The sequence below is a fragment of the Gopherus evgoodei genome, chromosome 22 (assembly GCF_007399415.2).
Source record: "Gopherus evgoodei ecotype Sinaloan lineage chromosome 22, rGopEvg1_v1.p, whole genome shotgun sequence".
Classification (NCBI taxonomy): Eukaryota; Metazoa; Chordata; order Testudines; family Testudinidae; genus Gopherus; species Gopherus evgoodei.
The window spans coordinates 14907730-14927619 of record NC_044343.1 but is presented as its reverse complement, the minus strand read 5'-3'; the positions used below and the strand labels follow the sequence as shown (position 1 = coordinate 14927619).

Sequence of the window (19890 nt, the reverse complement as noted above, 5' to 3'; positions counted from 1 at the left end):
CAAAGGTGCTTGAGTCACCCAACAGGTAACTCTAAGCTGAAAAGTTTCCTCTGGTCATGCGCTAGGGGTACCAACACCAAGAGCAGAATGGACACATGCAGCCGATCTCCAAGAACAGCAGTTATGGCAGAGGTTAGTAACCAGATTTCCTGTGAAAATGACTCTCCCACTGGGACGACTTTCCACCCAGTAAAGTTCATCCAACTCTGCAGCCTCGTTTACCAATGGGTAAACTGAGGCACAGGAGACAATGGTCTTGCCTGCAGACCCATAGCTAACTAGCTCTAGGATGGTGTTTGTTAGGAATCTGAGGCAGTATGATTTGTCACCATCCTCACTGGCCAAGGACTGATGCTAAACACATTTCTCATTGACAAGCCCAGGCTGTGTTCAGCTATCTTTGGCCAACCGCTGTCTGCCACTGCTGATAGTTGAGACAGACATTTTGGCCACAGTTGCGGGGGACCAGTGGTATATTAGGCCAATTGGGGGTCCTTGGGAAAATGGACGCCCTCTCACCTTGACCTGCTCTGCTCACCTGGCGCTCCTGCTAGGAAGTGGGGTCAGGATATGGAGGCTTGCCCGGCTCTGCCTGCCTGCCCAGCCCTCTTGCTGGGGAGCAGGGGAAGCCCCCACTCCCTGACCCTCTTCCTCAGCAGGACTGCCAGGTGGGCAGAGCAGGGGAAGGCCCTGCGCCCCAACCCTGCTCCCCGGCAGGAGTGCTGGGCAGGAGGGAGAGTCGGGGAAAGCCCTCAGGCCTAATCCCATTTCCCCGGCAGAAACGCGGGGGTGGTTGCGGGCAGAAGGGGTGGAGAGAAGCCCCCACTTGCTCTGGCCCAGGGCCCCACAAAACAGTAATCTGCCTCCCTCTGCGGGGGACTAGAGGAGTGGGATGTAGCCAGAGCCTACATGACATGCCTAAAGCAGCACATGGGTCACATAGGTCTGGAAACCAGGAGTCCCCTGACTCTTATCGTTCACTCTCTGCTGATACAACATATTGATACTCTCCTACTGCACTGAAACCTCCAGCTGTCTGGGTGGTCCAGCCAGGCGCAGGTCAGAATCCGTGTGGAAGGAAACATCCAGAGCAGACACATATTGTTTTTCCATTAGAGGGAAGGTTACTGCACGTGTAAATAGCTGCTTTCAGACTGGACAAAGCCGGCAGCATAGCTGAGAGCCGTGTGTCATGGAACGGATTCCACTGAGGGTACGTCTTCATTACCGGCCATTTCGGCGGGTAGCAATCGATTTCTCAGGGATCAATATATTGCGTCTCATCTAGCTCCTGTCCACTCCGGAACTCCACCAACGCAAACGGCGGTAGCGGAGTCGACAAGGGGAGCTGCGGACGTTGATCCCGCGCCATGAGGACAGTAGGTAACTTGATCTAAGATACTTCGACTTCAGATACGCTATTCATGTAGCTAAAGTTGCATATCTTAGATCGATCCCTCCCCTAGTGTAGACCAGCCCTGAGTACCTCCCAAAGGGTCTGAGGCTTTAGAGTGCTAGGCATTAGCATTCATTAGGCACAGGAGCAACCTTAATATCTCCATGACAACCAGCCAAATGTGCAAAGTCCTTTCCGGTTCTTCTCTCTCTCCTAAGCTGACACAGATCAAGTGAACAAAATACAACTGCGGGCAGTGAGTGCTGCTGAGGCCCATGGGCCAAGAAGGATAGAGGGAGGAACACCTCTGCTTGGCAGTTAATTCTTACACATAAAGCTTTATATCCCTGTATTGTGAAAACGGATCTGCATTTGAACTCTGAGTTGGTATGATGCCTTTTGCGGCTACAGGTCATGCATAAAGTACCAAATACATGTGGTCACAATCAATGCATCGGACGAAGTGGGTATTCACCCCCGAAAGCTCATGCTCCAATACATCTATTAGTCTATAAAGTGCCACAGGACTCTTTGCTGCTTTTACAGATCCAGACTAGCACGGCTACCCCTCTGATACTTGACAATCAATATTGACTCCTGTACGCACGTCAAGCCCAGGACTGGACTTTTTCTCCCTGATATAGGGCTTGAAAATCTGCATTTCTTGCAGACCTTTTGGTGAGCACTTTGTGTACTTACGGATCAGCCCCTAACTAGGGAAATTCTATCACATGGCACTCGTACTGTGACTGCAAGTGAGACATTCCAGAGAGGAAGCAAAAAGACCCCACATAGATTTCAGTGGGGAATGAAGCTCTGCTCTGCTCCGCCAAAAAATGTGGCCACAGAGACAAATTCTGTAAAGGTCAAATTATCTGAGGCCAGAGTCCTGCAAAATCTCACAGGGCCTCAGCCATTGCATAAATGTGCCTATAATCTTTATCAAGTTTGATTAGTGTCTCATTAAAGATTTAACAATTTGACCCATTAAAATTAGCACCAGATGGGAGCTGGCACATTGCCAGCACACTCTGGACTCCAGACTGCAATTCCCAGATTGCTTTGGCTGCTTTCCCTCAAAGAATTAAATCTAAATATGAAAATCTATTTTTGTCAAGTATATTTTAAAGTGATGCATTTTCCTTTTCAATGGCAAATGTTGGGCCCCATTATTAATTGTCAGGAATTCCTTCTGGGGCACATTCAGCAACACTGTCAGATATTCAGTTTGACTCTTCCCCCACTTTGCTTTGAAGCCCATTGTGGTGCCTGAGTTTTGTCCTTGTGTGGTTATAGGCTTTGTCTTTATATATGAATCCAGAGCCCTTTCCAGATACAGTGATGTTCCCAGCACAGACAGAGAGAAGTTCGATTAAATCATGCAGTGCTCTGGCTGGAGGGTTGCAATGTAACATGACTTTATTTCTTAGAACTCAGAACAGTAATGCACGTATCTAAAACCAGAAAGAGACAAAGCAGGCTACTTCCTAAGGCAGCCTTGCTCTACGCTGGCTCTTTACAGACTGCCTGTGCTCATACACTTCCCTACAGAGTCCCCAGACTTCAAGCAGGCCCAGGAACCCCTCTCCCATCCCCACACTCTGAAAGTGATAGCTTGCAACTGATGCAGTCCTCAATGCACTACAACAGGGATAGGCAACCTATGGCACACGTGCGGAAGGCAGCACGCGAGCTGATTTTCAGTGGCACTCACGCTACCCGGGTCCTGGCCACCGGTCCAGGGGGCTCTGTATTTTAATTTAATTTTAAATAAAGCTTCTTACAAAAATTTAAAACCTTATTTACTTTACATACAACAATAGTTTAGTTATATATTATAGACTTATAGAAAGAGACCTTCTAAAAATGTTAAAACCTATTACTGGCACGCGACACCTTAAATTAGAGTGAATAAATGAAGACTTGGCCCAGCACTTCTGAAAGGTTGCCGATCCCTGCACTACAGATACCACAGTACAATCACATCAGACACATTGAGGGCCATGCTCCTTCCCATTGGGAAATAGGTGAAATAGGCCTTATTTATTAGGTGCCCTGCACCATCCTACAGTTAATTAGGCCTAGGTATCATTCATGAAATATGTGAAATTTCATTGCAACCATAACAGAGTTGGTGCCTCCTCCATGCCCCCTTGTGGCCAGGGGTGGCTCTGTGGCACCCTGCTTTGGTTTGCCCTCTTTGGTTCTCAGTAAGCTCAAACAGTGGATTTCACAAATCCAATTACGGCCCTTCTTGGGGTCTGCTTTTATTACCAGAATGTTGCAAAGCAAACACAGATTGTTTCCCCCAGCCTTTAGCTGGGCATGTCATGACCCACAGGTCTCAGGTCTGGACCTGCAGGGTTTATAGGAGCAGATGCTTGCATACCTGGGATCATGAAACCCAGCCCCAGGTTGAGACTCCATCCCTATTGGGGGCCCCCAGGGCACTGCTACTCCTGTAGCGGGGGCTGACTGCCTCCAGCTGCCCCTGGGGCCGCTGCTCCGACCAATGCTCCGGCCACCTCCGGAGTGGTCCTTGGGACCATTGCTGCTCCGGTGGTCCCCAGGGCTGCCCTGGGACTGCTGCCTGGTCTGTCCCCGGGGCTAGCCACACAGGCTGCTGCTCAGGCAGTGCCCAGAGCCAGCTGCCTGGGGTCACCTGAGCAGGGGCTGGTGCAACTGGCCCTGGGGCTGCCCAAGCGACTGGCCCTGGGGCCACTCCAGCAGTGGCTGGTGTCGCTGGCCCCCAAGCAGCTGGCCCTTGGGCTGGTCCAGCAATGGCTGACCCGGCTGGTACGGCTGGGCCCGGCCAGCTGCTGGAGTGGCTCTGGGGTCAGCTGCGGAAATCACAGAGGTCGCAGAATGTCACGGAATCCCTAACTTCTGCAGCCTCCATGAGAGACTCACAGCCTGACTTCTATATGGACTGAATACAGATTTACAGATCCTAATGTACAAATGTATTGTCTTGTATGACAGAGATAAATCATGCATGTAACTCATGCATCAAAGTCATGAAATGGGCTACAAATGTAATAAGAAATAAGGTATTGAAAAGTTTAACACATGGGAGGGCACCAAAGATACTCCTCACCTGGGGCGCCATTTGGTCTAGGCCCAGCCCCAAGCAGCTTCCTTGCCGGGGTGAGGGTAGGAATTAGTTGCATGATTGGCACATAGGGAGATAAGCTTCCTGGCTGGATTTGCTTGGCTCCCTTTAATCTTTTTCTGTTTGCACATGTCTTAGGGTTTAAAAACAACAACAATCTGAAGAAATTCCATTCAAAATATATGTTCAGAGAGTGTTAGGGTTATGGAATGAAGCATTCAGAAGCCAAGAAATGCAAAAATTAAACTTGATTGTGTGGTCTTAATTTTGCGCTTTTATGTGTATATATTAGGAGAAAACCCTTGTGGGCACAGTTAAATACAGCCACTACTGAAGATATGGCCTCCTGGTTTTGCTTGTGACCCTATTTGTGTCTACACACCTTCCACACCAGTTTGGTGTTCTACATTTCAAACCCAGGCAGTTTAGCATTAGGGCTGCCATGGACTCATCTGGACATTGCAGCATGCAGAATGCAGCCTGGGATTCACAGCACTGCCAGAGGAATTTCTGCTCCCAGTTCATTAATGAGAAATCCAGCACTGAAATCCCTAAGCAACTTTGAAAATCGCAGCCTGCATGTAAAATACCGGGCTGTCCTGCCAGCACCTACATTGGATGAGAGTAAGTTAGAGACAGAGCAACACCCTCAGCTGTTGTTCCCTGGACTTGGTCAGCTGTTTAATGTAGGAGTTTTCAGTCTGACTGTACTACAGTCAAAGGTCCTTCTTCCACGAACAGATGAAATATTTGCATGAAATCATCTCTCGCAGCAGAAGTAAAAGGCCCTTCGTGTTTTAGACGTGAGTTTCTTGATGAATCCCTGATGTGCTAATATCCCCAACCAGGGATCAGGCGAGCCCTGGGAGCAGCAAAAGCCCATTCCTCACTGCAAATAACCCAACTAATGTAGCTTGTAAGGCACAGATGTCTCCTTGTTGGAACTGGGAAACGGGCCCAACTGTTGCTGTAGCATCGACGTGTTAAAGAGCCAGTTAAAATTGCCAAGGGGCCTTTCCTAGTTACCCAGGAGAAATAAATCACTATTGCATGTGTAATTGCTGGAGGTTCTCCTTATACAGACTGATGGAGGAGCAGGCATTCCTATGCCAGTGCTGCATACACTCCATAACCCAGGAGGGCTCAGTCATGTCTGGGAAGCTTTCTCTCTCCCTAGAAAGCTTTTCAGGAGAGATCTGGAGCCGATTTCCTTTAGAAGCCACTCAGCAGTGAACTCAGTCCTAAACATCTGTTCCCAACACAACAGATTGTTAACCTGGAGCTAAGAGTATAAATAGCTGTCACTAACTTACGGGGAAAATCCTCAGTAGAGCTTTGCTGTTCTCTGAAAGAAAAGCAAAGTCAGAAAGGCAGGGAATTCAAAGTGCAAACCCATCCACTGGAAAGTACCCAATGGAAATGCAATGCCCAGGGTATCCAAATCGCCTGGACTATTCCCCCAGATCTCTAGGACCTACAGTCTATCTCTCTGACAAGCATCATGATATCACAGCTAGTTATCACAAGCAACCTCTAGAGACCTTGACAGGTCAGCCAGTAATCTGAATGGTGGGGGTATCTTCAATCCCATAATACTCTGGCATTTGGCAAGCAGCTGCAGATATCTTAAACCATACAACGTTATATGGGGGTGCAGATGTTCACAGCTTCGGGGAGCCAGACCACTTTGGACAGGGAAGAGTTAAAAATGGTTGCACAATGCCCACATGCCAGGGATTGGATAATCTATTCAGAGAGTGGCCTGGAGTCTGGGGAGGTCTCTGGGGCTGAGCTACATTGTCAGGGGCGAGATGTTGGTGTTGCTGCCTTGTGAACGGGAGAGCAGCTCCAGCTCACAGGTTGCACCCAAGCGCAGCACAAGGGAGGGGAGCAGGTACCAGGCCATACTGGCCAAAGCTGGGTTTTGGGTCTTGTGCTAAGCTGCTGGGTTTTGGTTTCTTCTCAGACTATCGCACCGGTCCCTGCTTCAGCCAGGTGAATAACCAAATGTGCCAGGGCCAGCTCAGTGGAATTGTCTGCACTAAGACCATGTGTTGTGCCACCATTGGACGGGCCTGGGGTCACCCATGTGAGATGTGCCCTGCCCAGCCTCACCCCTGCCGCCGGGGCTTCATCCCCAATATACGCACTGGAGCCTGCCAAGGTGAGTGCCATGAAAAGGTGCTGCTGAGTCCCAGACAGACAGAAAATGCAGCTCAACCTGGCTGGGAATCTTCCAATGAAACCAGTTCATCAGCCTGGACGTTTCTCCTGAAAAGGAGCCGGGTTGGCTGAACTTTCATCCAGTCAAAGGCAGGATCCCCAGGATGCTGCTGCTCCAGAACGAAACCAAAATCAAAATGCTGAAATTCTCCCAAACCAGAACCCCCTCGTTTCATCCAGCTCTAACTGCAACGCAGTGGTGAGCCTTGGAGCCTGGGGCCTCAGGACCCTCCCCAGAACTTTCATCCAGTCAAAGGCAGGATCCCCAGGATGCTGCTGCTCCAGAACGAAACCAAAATCAAAATGCTGAAATTCTCCCAAACCAGAACCCCCTCGTTTCATCCAGCTCTAACTGCAACGCAGTGGTGAGCCTTGGAGCCTGGGGCCTCAGGACCCTCCCCAGCACTGGCCTGGCTGTTGCCTGCACCGGCGATGGGAACTTGCCAAACTGGGCTGCAAGTAGCCGGATGCTGCATGATGCGCACTTCAGAAATATGGGAAACAATCACAGTGATCACCAGGTAGGTAAAGGGGCTTCACTTGGCAGCCATGGTGCTTGTTTCCCATTGCAGGGGGGCAGAGCTTAGCCCCACGTAAGCCCAGGGCCAGGGCATGGCACCCCCTTGCACTGCAGATGGAGAGTAACATAACACTCTCCTGTTTTGATCACACCCCAGCTGGCCCCGCTGCTCTGCCTGTGGTGCCAGCCTCACCGCTCCCTTGGTCTCCTCCTCCCTCTTCTGTGCTGTACACTGCAGCTGCTTTGCCCGCTTGCTGATGTTCTTGTTCTTCTCTCTACAGATGTGGACGAATGTCAGGCTATCCCAGGCCTGTGTCAGGGTGGAAACTGCATCAACACCGTGGGCTCCTATGAGTGCAAATGTCCTGCAGGACACAAGCAGAGTGAAACCAGCCACAAGTGCGAAGGTAAGACGAGGTCCTGAAATCCCCAAAGCCTGTCCTAGGGAGCAGCTGTTGTTCTCTCTTGGCATCTTCTCACCCTCTCACTCTGAGCTGCGCTGACAGAGCAGGAAAGTGCAGTCAATGGATGCACACCCAGGTAATGCACACCCAGTGTCAGGGTGGGGTAGTGTTAGCCCAGGGTGCTGCCATATGTCACACCAAAGGATGAAGAAACAAACAACGTGTCTTAGTCACTGAAATCTGTGTGGTAGCAAGATAGAACCACTTGTCTGAGCAGAGACTCTGCGAACCCAGGGGACGCAGGAAGCAGCAGGACACTCACAAGGGCCCTGGCCATGGAGGTGTCATTTCATCTTGCAGGCACGTGGCCGGCGCAGACGAGAAGGGGGTCCCTGCTTAGCCAGGCAAGCTCAGGACTCCTCCGGTCAGCATTTAGTGTGTGCTTTCGAAAGGTCAAAGGACAATAGAGGTGTCAGCGGAGTGACTGATTTCCCTCCTCAGAAGGCTGAGAGGTAATGGGAGTAAATGCTGCCCCATTTCTCTGTGTTGTGGCCTTGTGCACTGGAAAAGAAATGACGTGCCTGTGACTTCTCTGCCTGGCTGAGGAGACTGCACGACCCTGTTGAGAATGGAAATTGCTCCTGGGCCCACCACAGGGAATGGCTCTTCCTCTTATGGCAGGATTAAAAGGGCCATCCAGAGGAGGTGGGGGTGGGGGGCTGAAAGAATGAAGCTTTCCTGTCTAGATCAATAGCTTAGTCCCTACCCATGCTGGTAGCCCCGGTACAGAGGCTGTCCAGTAGCCGCTGCAGTGGTACAAGCCCAGCTGAGTGTGGGCAGGTGAGTAACTACTCAGGTATCTCCATTCCCAAAGCCCCCTGTTTGGCAGACAAGGTGCAGGGCTGGCTGGGCCACACAGTCTGAGCCATTGCCCCAGCCTGGCGGAGGCCACAGGAGCATCCAGTCAAGGCAGTGTGGAGGGAGCCAACTCTGCATTTCGTGCTGCTACTCTTCAGGGGATGCTTCCAGCCGGAGCTCCAGGAATATTTTCAAGCCTGCAGGAGCCCCGAGCACTGGGACTTCAGGAAATACTCAGTGAGAATTTAAGCCCTGGATGTTTCACATTTTCAGTCAGTGCGTCAATGAACCCACTGCGTGTTCCTGGTTCAGAGAGTCTCTGAGGGCTGTGACAGTTGTGTAGTGAGAGCAAAAGGAACCAGTGAGGCCAGGAGAACTGCTATGAGTAGCTGGGCTGCCAGGTTTGTCAAAGCCCCTTTAAGCTGCTCTGGGAGCACACAGGATAGAAACGGCCTCCTGGGAATCTGCCCGGGCAGGTAGGCGCCGTGATGCCAGGGGTGTTGCTGTGAGGGCTGTACCCAGCTCTGCTCCCAGCACCCTGCACAGGGCACATCAGGGAGGTGTTGGGGCTGCACTTTGCTATGGCTGCATCCGCTCGCCAGGGTCTGTGGAAACAGAGGGTACGTTAGGGCATTCCTGAGACCCCAGGAAATGGGGAACACAAAGGTGGGTGAAAGCCACCCTCCTCCATCCCCCCATCCCTGCCCCAAGTGCAGGAGCAGAGTAGCTGACACTGGGGCCCAGCGAGGGGTGAGCGAGGGCAGCGGAGGTGGAATGAGCAGCACAGCTGTCAATGCCCTGCAGATGGCCTGGTTCCTGGGGGCTTGGCAGCGAGGAGATCCCATGGCGGTTCTGGCTCCAGGGGGGCTGTGATCTCTAGTAGACCAGGGCAAATGCAGAGTAACCCTCGTGACCTCTGCAGTGCTATTCCAGATTCCAGCCCATTGCCCCCGAGGCATGAAGTGGGCGCAGATGGAGACATGTCACTGGAAAGCCTGGACCAAAACAGGACATCTTGCTCCTTCATAGCTAAAGTGAGGTTGTTCCCATCACTCCAATGGCTTGCTGGGCTGTGCCTCACTCATCTCCAGCTGCGTGGCAGGTGGCAAAGCCTTTTCGACCATCGCTGCAGCCTCACTCCCAGAAATGGCACAGTACTCCAGAGGCAGAGTTCCTGCTCACAATATGGGATACCATTGTCCACTAATAAAAAGAAACCATTCTATTTTAACAGCTCCCAAGAGCTACGGGCAAGATTTTAAGAGCAACCCCAGTACATTTGGGGTCCGCTGCATGGCAGCTGTTGCTCAGAGCCATAGAGTGGGGATTATGGTCTGGCTCAGGATCAGCCATAACTCGGAGCTGTGGGCACGGGGCACGCAGCAGACGTGTGTGCTTTCCTCGGCACGGCTGCCTCTCTCAGCTCTTTGGAAGGGTCTTTCCAGCAGCTGCAGCTCTGCAGAGGAAGGGCACCCTCCTCTTCTTCGACATGGGAGTTAGGAAAGTGACGAGAGTTACTGGCCTTCTGAAAGGCGCTGGGGGGGTCTCACTGCCTAGCTGTGCTCTGTGTGCAGGTCACTGGCTGATCTGATTGTCGAGGTGTGGCCATGTGGCTGCACGTGGCCTGGCTGGGGGTTATGTGGAATGTCAGGCTGGCTGGCTTAGTGCTGAATGTGGGGTGGCCTGTGCTGGGAGGCCGTGCTCAGCTGTCTGACTGCTGGGGCCGTTTCATGGTGTTTCCATCTGTTTACAAGGGAGGTGCTTTCTGGACCATTTGCACAGACAGAAACAATTATTTATAAATGGCCTGACTGGTTTTTGGACCAGAGGATCGCATGTTCCTTTGGCAGCATGAAGTGTAATTAAGCCATGCCTATCAGTAGGAGGAAAGGCAGGATTTCACCCACTTCTGAAAGCCCCCAGTCCTGCTGATGTGTCTCTGACTCAGTCATCATGAGCCATTGCTGAGTTAAATACAGAACACACTGGCTAGTAACACTCAGTGTTTGGGGGCATGTGTCTTATATCACATGGCACACTCTTCCATGGTAAAATACAAGGAGAGAGTGCTGGGTAGAGTGAGAGACCATTATTTATTGTGGTGCCACGATGCTGTAACAGCTCTTTTTATGACTGTAGCCTGACTCCAGTTTCTTGCAGTCCATTCTAAGCAGCTTCTATATAGTATGCACTCCAGTGCATGTCTGAGTCTCGTGCACACCCCTCTAGAAAGGAGGCACTCTCTCAAACCCACTTTGCTGGAATTTCAGAGGGCTGGCTGTGTACCTAGCCAGCAAGGCTGCATTCCCAAAGGAATAAACATTCATTGTATTTTTCCAAACATCTGGCAAGTGAAAAGGAAAACAGAATGAAAGCTCCCCTGCCTTGGTTATTAAAACTCTTTCCCATGTATCTTAATGAAACCCTGCTGGCTTCAGCTCTGCCTGCTTTGCCGTTTTAGTGAGCAAATGTGATTTTTCTGCTAATGCAACTGTTGTCCTACCTAGCCCTGTGTCAGGAACTCCACATCCCTTTCATTCCTTTCCAAAGTTGTGTAGTAACCAGGATCAGAGGCGATGAATGTGCTGGAAACCAGATGTTCGACCTGGAGTTGGCTTCCAGGTAGCAGAGTTGTTTGTAATTATGGAACCCCAGGCAGCTCGCGATTAAATAGCTCGGTAAGGGAGGGGGCACTGGGCACTCAGTGAAATAACCATCGCAGCAGTTCATGCCTGAGCCCTAGCGTGGTGAGGTTTGTACAGCACCGAGCAGAAAGAGCTCCTGAGCCATGACTGGGACTCCTAGGTGCTGCCATAATCATTCTTCTTCAAGTAGAGGCAGATGTGTATCCCAGGTAGGTGTGCGCACCCCTGGCCCCGGAACCAGAGACTTTTGCCTAGGAGGACCCATAGAGGGGTGGTGCTTGTGCCTCGAGCTCCTTCCCATGCCTCGCCCCCTCACGCCCATTCCTGCTTACCACCCACTGGATGGAGTTGGAGCTCCGTGTGGTGAAGTCTCACAACCGCGCATTCATCCTTTCTTAGCCTCATTTGTTGTAGGGAGTTAAAAGTGATAGCATTAGCGGCTGTGCTTCCCGGTGGTGCCCTCCCCAGGCTCATGCATTGCCCTGCATGTGGAGTGGCGATTCCCAACAGTGACCCTGACAAGCTGCTCTGGCTCTGCCTGGGTAAAGCCCACCTTAAGGAGTGCGGTACAATCTGCAGATCGTTCAAGAGGTGGACTCAGGATGTGCGGAGCCTTCACCTGAAGCAGCACCTGCTTGAGCAGCCCATGAGGCCTGACCCAGAACTGAGGCCTTCCTGGGCCACAGACCCCTCCTCAGCTTGGAGAGCTCTGCTACCTCCTGTTCCAGAGCAAGAGTCGTTCTCTGTTGCACCAAAGAAGAGATCACATAAGACCAATTGGGAGCCCTGCAGGTTGCAGGGTGACTCTTCTGCTTCCTCTAAGAAGAGCACAGACCAGTACGGGCCTGGCTCCAGTACACAAGATGGCAGGTGCGTCTGTGACCCTTCCTTGGTACTGGGTAGGGAGGGCAGACACCCTGTACCATCAACTCTGGCTCTGGGTGTCTGTTGAGTTTGGCACCAGTGGGAATAATGCTAGTGCTGATAGTGTTGGTGGTGGCTGCGTAGGACCTACTCAGCCTTTTGGTCCAAGACTTCACTCATAGAATCGGAAGGTACCTCAGGAGGTCATCTAGTCCAACCCCCTGCTCAAAGCAGAACCAATCCTCAAATTCCTAAATGGCCCCCTCAAGGATTGAGCTCACAATTCTGGGTTCAGTGGGTCAATGCTCAAACCACTAAGCTATCCTTCCCCCTTTGTGTGGCATCCACAATGGCTGTGCTGTGGAAGTCTTCGCACTGCACCACGAAGCACCCCTCCCTGGGGTCAGTATGGATACGATACTGGAGACAGCACAAGATTCTGCCTTAGAGGTTTTTAAGGTCAGGCTTGACAAAGCCCTGGCTGAGATGATTTAGCTGAGATTGGTCCTGCTTTGAGCCAAGAGTTGGACTAGATGACCTCCTGAGGTCCCTTCCAACCCTGATATTCTATGATTCTATGATTCTTCAGTGCCAGGCTCTTCCTCGGCTCTCAAAAATTGACAAAGCAGATGGTTCCATGGAGGCTGTCGACGTTGAGGCACTCCAGTCCCATGCGGGTTCTCCGGTCCTAGAGTTTGCACCGGGATGGACCTTGCCTGCGGCACTGACCTTTTTGACACAGGTGGTGCCGACTATATCGGGAGTGTCAATTCCGACCTCGGTCTAGGCTATGGATGAGTCAGATTGCCTCTTGGGTCCCTCTGGAGTCACCCCTCCCATATCTCTAAGGTTCAGGGACTTCTTTGCTTCAGAATCAGGTTCCCTGATACAGGGATATGAGAGATTTATTCCTATCGGTCCACAAACTCCTAGTGGGCATGGCGGTCAATGACAGAGCCTGTCAGGGCACGTTAAAGTCATCCCCCAAAGACAGAGACTTGAAGCACCTGTACCGTTTGGGCAGAAAGCTATACGCCTCCTCTTCACCACAGAGGAGGATCATGAACCGGCCAGCTTTGCTGGCTAAATATGACTTCCTCAGCTGGTCGGCTATGGCCAAATTTGAGGAGCAGTTACCCAAGGCTTCTCAGGATGAGTTTTGGGCATTTGTCACTGAGGGCTGCTTGGTGGCTAAAACATCTTTGCAATCTGCCCTTTATGTGGCTGAGCTTTTGGCCAGGGCTGTGGCCTTGGTAATGACTATGAGGAGGCCTTCCTGGCTCCAGACCTCGTGGATCGTGCTAGGTGTCCAGCAAGTAATTGAGGACTTGCCTTGTTTTTGGACAAGACTGATGAAATCCTTTAAGGATTCAAGGGCTACCTTCGGGTTTCTGGGGGCGTATACTCCACACACGCAGAGACGCCATTGCGAGGTGCAACAACAGCAGTCGTTCAGGATGCAGCACCCCTTTGTGCAGCACTTCCCCCGAGACAGCGAGACTGCCCTCTGAAGAGGGATAGGTCTCACAAGAGGAAGCACTCAAGCTTGGGGCCTGGCCACTCTGTGCCCATTTGGATTTGTTGGTCCAGAGCATTGTTCCAGTTCTTCTTCCTCCGTGGTCATCCCCATGTTCCTGTGGGGACAGGCGGGCCCACTTTTACAATGCCTGGGTCTTGATTACTTCTGTCATTCAGTTCCTCTCCCTACTGCTCTTCAGGGACCCCTCTGATGAGACACTGCTTTTTGAGGGGACCAGCTCTCTGCTAATGTGGGGAGCAGTGGCGGAGGTTCTGTGAGAACACTGTGATCACAGGGTCTACTACCGCTATTTTCTGATACCAAAATCCAAGGGCGGAATGAGGCCCATCCTCAACCTCTGTACACTAGATGTTAGACACTGTCTAGCCTTCTAACTGAGCAGTTTATTTCTTTGCCTCACCTGTTCATATCACATGTGGGCCGCATGAAGGGACCAGCATCTTGCATCAAGACCACCTATGAGATAGCATCGGCCATACTGCTTCAGCAGATATGGGCATTAGAGTGCAGACAACATCAGTGGCATTCCTCAATGACATTTCCATATTGGACATTAGCAGGGCAGCCTGTATGTAGTACTCGTCTATACATACATTTACGGACCATTATGCAGTCACTGCTTCTTCCAGACTGGATTCTAATGTTGGAATCTGTGGGATCTTTGCTCAAGTAAACTCCGCGCCCTGCCTCCAGATTGGGGACTGCTCACTAGGCACCTACTTGGAATATATGTCTGCAGAAGAAATGATTAATTACTGTAACTGTGGTTCTCTGAGATATGATGCAAACATAATTTGCACAACCCATCCTCTGTGCTTTGGAGTCTTCCCCTGGACATTCCCCTGATTGCCTTCTATGATGAGATAACTGGCTCTGTGGCTATGGGGAAAGTGGTGGACATGATACATCTTGACTTTAGCAAAGCTTTTGATACAGTCTCCCACAGTATTATTGCCAGCAAGTTAAAGAAGTCTGGATTGGATGAATGGACCATAAGGTGGATAGAAAGCTGGCTAGATCGTCAGACTCAACAGGTAGTGATCAATGGCTCAGTGTCTAGTTGGCAGCCGGTATCAAGCAGAGTGCCCCAAGGGTCGGTCCTGGTGCAGATTTTGTTCAACATCTTTATTAATTATCTGGATGATGGGATGGATTGCACCCTCAGCAAGTTCGCAGATGACACTAAGCTAGGGGAAAAGGTAGATACACTGGAGGGTAGGGATAGGGTCCAGAGTGACCTAGACAAATTGGAGGATTGGGCCAAAAGAAATCTGATGAGGTTCAACAAGGACAAGTGCCGAGTCCTTCACTTAGGACGGAAGAATCCCATGCACCACTACAGGCTGGGGAATGACTGGCTAAGCGGCAGTTCTACAGAAAAGGACCTGGGGATTATAGTGGACGAGAAGCTGGATATGAGTCAGCAGTGTGCCCTTTTTGCCAAGAAGGCTAACGGCATAGTGGGCTGCATTAGTAGGGGCATTGCCAGCAGATCAAGGGAAGTGATTATTCCCCTCTATTCAGCACTGGTGAGGCCACATCTGGAGTATTGTGTCCAGTTTTGGGCCCCCCACTACAGAAAGGATGTGGACAAATTGGAAAGAGTCCAACGGAAGGCAACAAATATCATAGAGGAAGATCTGGATGACCTTGTAAATCGGAGTAATAGTAATAGGATGAAATTTAATAGTGAAAAGTGCAAGGTCATGCGCTTAGGGATTAATAACAAGAATTTTGGTTAAAAATTGGGGACGCATCAGTTGGAAGTAACAGAGGAGGAGAAGGACCTTGGACTATTGGTTGATCACAGGATGACTATGAGCCGCCAATGTGATATGGCCATTAAAAAAGCTAATACGGTTTTAGGATGCATCAGGCGAGGTATTTCCAGTAAAGATAAGAAGGTGTTAGTACCGTTATACAAGGCACTGATGAGACCTCATCTGGAATACTGTGTGCAGTTCTGGTCTCCCATGTTTAAGAAGGATGAATTCAAACTGGAACAGGTACAGAGAACGGATACTAGGATGATCCGAGGAATGGAAAACCTGTCTTATGAAAGTATCAGAGGGGTAGCCGTGTTAGTCTGGATCTGTAAAAGCAGCAAAGAATCCTGTGGCACCTTGTAGACTAACAGATGTTTTGGAGCATGAGCTTTCGTTGGTGAATACCCACTTCTTCAGATGCATGTGGTGGAAATTTCCAGGGGCAGGTATATATATGCTAGCAAGCAAGCTAGAGATAACGAGGTCAGTTCAATCAGGGAGGACGAGGCCCTGTTCTAGCAGTTGAGGTGTGAAAACCAAGAGAGGAGAAACTGGTTCTGTAGTTGGCAAGCCATTCACAGTCTTTGTTCAATCCTGAGCTGATGGTGTCAAATTTGCAGATGAACTGAAGCTCAGCAGTTTCTCTTTGAAGTCTGGTCCTGAAGTTTTTTTGCTGCAGGATGGCCACCTTAAGGTCTGCTATAGTGTGGCCAGGGAGGTTGAAGTGCTCTCCTACAGGTTTTTGTATATTGCCATTCCTAATGTCTGATTTGTGTCCATTTATCCTTTTCTGTAGAGATTGTCCAGTTTGGCCGAAGTACATAGCAGAGGGGCATTGCTGGCATATGATGGCTTATATTACATTGGTGGATGTTCAGGTGAATGAACCAGTGATGGTGTGGCTGATCTGGTTAGGTCCTGTGATGGTGTCGCTGGTGTAGATATGTGGGCAGAGTTGGCATCGAGGTTTGTTGCATGGATTGGTTCCTGAGCTAGAGTTATTATGGTGTGGTGTGCAGTTACTGGTGAGAATATGTTTCAGGTTGGCAGGTTGTCTGTGGGCAAGGACTGGCCTGCCACCCAAGGCCTGTGAAAGTGTGGGATCATTGTCCAGGATGGGTTGTAGGTCCTTGATGATGGCGTTGGAGGGGTTTTAGCTGGGGGCTGTATGTGATGGCCAGTGGAGTCCTGTTGGTTTCTTTCTTGGGTTTGTCTTGCAGTAGGAGGCTTCTGGGTACACGTCTGGCTCTGTTGATCTGTTTCCTTATTTCCTCGTGCGGGTATTGTAGTCTTGAGAATGCTTGGTGGAGATTTTTTAGGTGTTGGTCTCCATCTGAGGGGTTAGAGCAGATGCGATTGTACATCTCGGGCATTGGCACTCTCACTGAAGGACTGTCTGGCTATATGGACTCTCTACTCAGACCCTATGCCACCAGCACTCCCAGCTATCTCCGTGACACCACTGATTTCCTGAGGAAACTACAATGCATTGGTCACCTCCCAGAAAACACCATCCTAGCCACCATGGATGTAGAGGCTCTCTACACAAACATCCCACACACAGATGGAATACAAGCTGTCAGGAACAGTATCCCTGACGATGCCACAGCACAACTGGCTGCTGAGCTCTGTGCCTTTATACTTACACACAACTATTTCAAATTTGATGACAATATATATCTCCAGATCAGTGGCACTGCTATGGGCACCCACATGGCCCCACAATATGCCAATATCTTTATGGCCGATCTGGAACAACGCTTCCTCAGCTCTCGTCCACTCACGCCCCTTCTCTACCTACGCTACATTGATGACATCTTCATCATCTGGACCCATGGGAAGGAGACTCTGGAAAAATTCCACCACGATTTCAACAGCTTCCACCCCACCATCAGTCTCAGCCTGGACCAATCTACACGGGAGGTCCACTTTCTTGACACCACGGTGCAAATAAGTGATGGTCACATTAACACCACCCTATATCGAAAACCTACCGACCGCTATGCCTACCTTCATGCCTCCAGCTTCCATCCCGGACACATCACACGATCCATTGTCTACAGCCAAGCACTGAGGTACAACCGCATCTGCTCTAACCCCTCAGACAGAGACCAACACCTACAAAAGCTCCACCAAGCATTCTCAAGACTACAATACCCGCACGAGGAAATAAGGAAACAGATCAACAGAGCCAGACGTGTACCCAGAAGCCTCCTACTGCAAGACAAACCCAAGAAAGAAACCAACAGGACTCCACTGGCCATCACATACAGCCCCCAGCTAAAACCCCTCCAACGCATCATCAAGGACCTACAACCCATCCTGGACAATGATCCCACACTTTCACAGGCCTTGGGTGGCAGGCCAGTCCTTGCCCACAGACAACCTGCCAACCTGAAACATATTCTCACCAGTAACTGCACACCGCACCATAATAACTCTAGCTCAAGAACCAATCCATGCAACAAACCTCGATGCCAACTCTGCCCACATATCTACACCAGCGACACCATCACAGGACCTAACCAGATCAGCCACACCATCGCTGGTTCATTCACCTGAACATCCAGCAATGTAATATACGCCATCATATGCCAGCAATGCCCCTCTGCTATGTACATCGGCCAAACTGGACAATCTCTACAGAAAAGGATAAATGGACACAAATCAGACATTAGGAATGGCAATATACAAAAACCTGTAGGAGAGCACTTCAACCTCTCTGGCCACACTATTGCAGACCTTAAGGTGGCCATCCTGCAGCAAAAAAACTTCAGGACCAGACTTCAAAGAGAAACTGCTGAGCTTCAGTTCATCTGCAAATTTGACACCATCAGCTCAGGATTGAACAAAGACTGTGAATGGCTTGCCAACTACAGAACCAGTTTCTCCTCTCTTGGTTTTCACACCTCAACTGCTAGAACAGGGCCTCGTCCTCCCTGATTGAACTGACCTCATTATCTCTAGCTTGCTTGCTAGCATATATATATCTGCCCCTGGAAATTTCCAACACATGCATCTGAAGAAGTGGGTATTCACCCACGAAAGCTCATGCTCCAAAATGTCTGTTAGTCTATAAGGTGCCACAGGATTCTTTGCTGTCTTATGAAAGGAGACTCAAAGAGTTTGGCTTGTTTAGCCTAACCAAAAGAAAGCTGAGGGGAGATAAGATTGCTCTTTATAAATATATCAGAGGGATAAATATCAGGGAGGGAGAGGAATTATTTAAGCTTAGTACGAATGTGGTCACAAGAACAAATGGATATAAACTGGACACTAGGAAGTTTAGACTTGAAATTAAACGAAGGTTTCTAACCATTAGAGGAGTGAAGTTCTGGAACAGCCTTCCAAGGGGAGTAGTGGGAGCAAAAGACATATCTGGCTTCAAAACTAAACTTGATAAATTTATGGAGGGGATGGTAGGATGGGATAGCCTAATTTTGGCAATTAATTGATCTTTGATTATTAGCAGATAAATAGGCCCAGTGGTATGTAATGGGATGTTAGATGGAGGTGGGATCTGAGTTACTACAGAGAATTCTTTCCTGGGTGCTGGCTGGTGAGTCTTGCCCACATGCTCAGGGTTTAATTGATCACCATATATGGGGTCGGGAAGGAATTTTCCTCCAGGGTAGATTGGCAGAGGCCCTGGAGGTTTTTCGCCTTCCTCTTCAGCATGGGGCACGGGTCAGTTGCTGGAGGATTCTCTGCACCTTGAGGTCTTTAAACCATGATTTGAGGACTTCAATAACTCAGACATAGGTTAGGGGTTTGTTACAGGAGTGGGTGGGTGAGATTCTGTGGCCTGCATTGTGCAGGAGGTCAGACTAGATGACCATAATGGTCCCTTCTGACCTTAAGTCTATGAAACAGAAATGATTAGGGGGCTGGGGCACATGACTTATGAGAAGAGGCTGAGGGAACTGGGGTTATTTTGCCTGCAGAAGAGAAGAGTGAGGGGGGATTTGATAGCAGCCTTTAACTACCTGAAGGGGGGTTCCAAAGAGGATGGAACTCGGCTGTTCTCAGTGGTGGCAGATGACAGAACAAGGAGCAATGGTCTCAAGTTGCAGTAGGGGAGGTCTAGGTTGGATATTAGGAAGCACTATTTCACTAGGAGGGCAGTGAAGCCTGGAATGAGTTACCTAAGGTGATGGTGGAATCTCCTTCCTTAGAGGCTTTTAAGGCCGAGCTTGACAAAGCCCCTGCTGGGATGATTTAGCTGGGGTTGGTCCTGCTTTGAACAAGGGGTTGGACTAGATGACCTCCTGAGGTCTCTTCCAACCCTAATCTTCTATGAATCTAGGATTCTGTATGAGGGAATTGTTCAGGAGGTGGGCATGATGCACAAGTGCCACCTCTCTGCAGGTACTGCTAGGCAAAAGGCTCCAGCTCTCAGGGCACACGCATGCCTACTTGGAACACACGTCTGCATCCCATCTCGAAGAGCCACAGTTATTGTAAACAACCATTCCTGATGATGTCCGTTGTGCTGCTGCATGTCTCCTAATTCAGGGAAATGGGCATTGCTGCTTTAGTGACACTTTAGAAAAGTGCCACTG

The 19890-nt window shown here is 50.1% G+C and overlaps 1 protein-coding gene across 1 annotated transcript in view; it reads left to right on the top strand.

The window, feature by feature from the left end:
* Nucleotides 1-19890, top strand: part of FBN3 (fibrillin 3) — a 239039-nt gene that overhangs the window by 67305 nt on the left and 151844 nt on the right. Inside the window, exons 6-7 of the mRNA XM_030540813.1 lie at nucleotides 6475-6672; nucleotides 7533-7658. Coding sequence (XP_030396673.1) covers nucleotides 6475-6672; nucleotides 7533-7658 — 324 coding nt within the window. The remainder of the gene's footprint in view (nucleotides 1-6474; nucleotides 6673-7532; nucleotides 7659-19890) is intronic.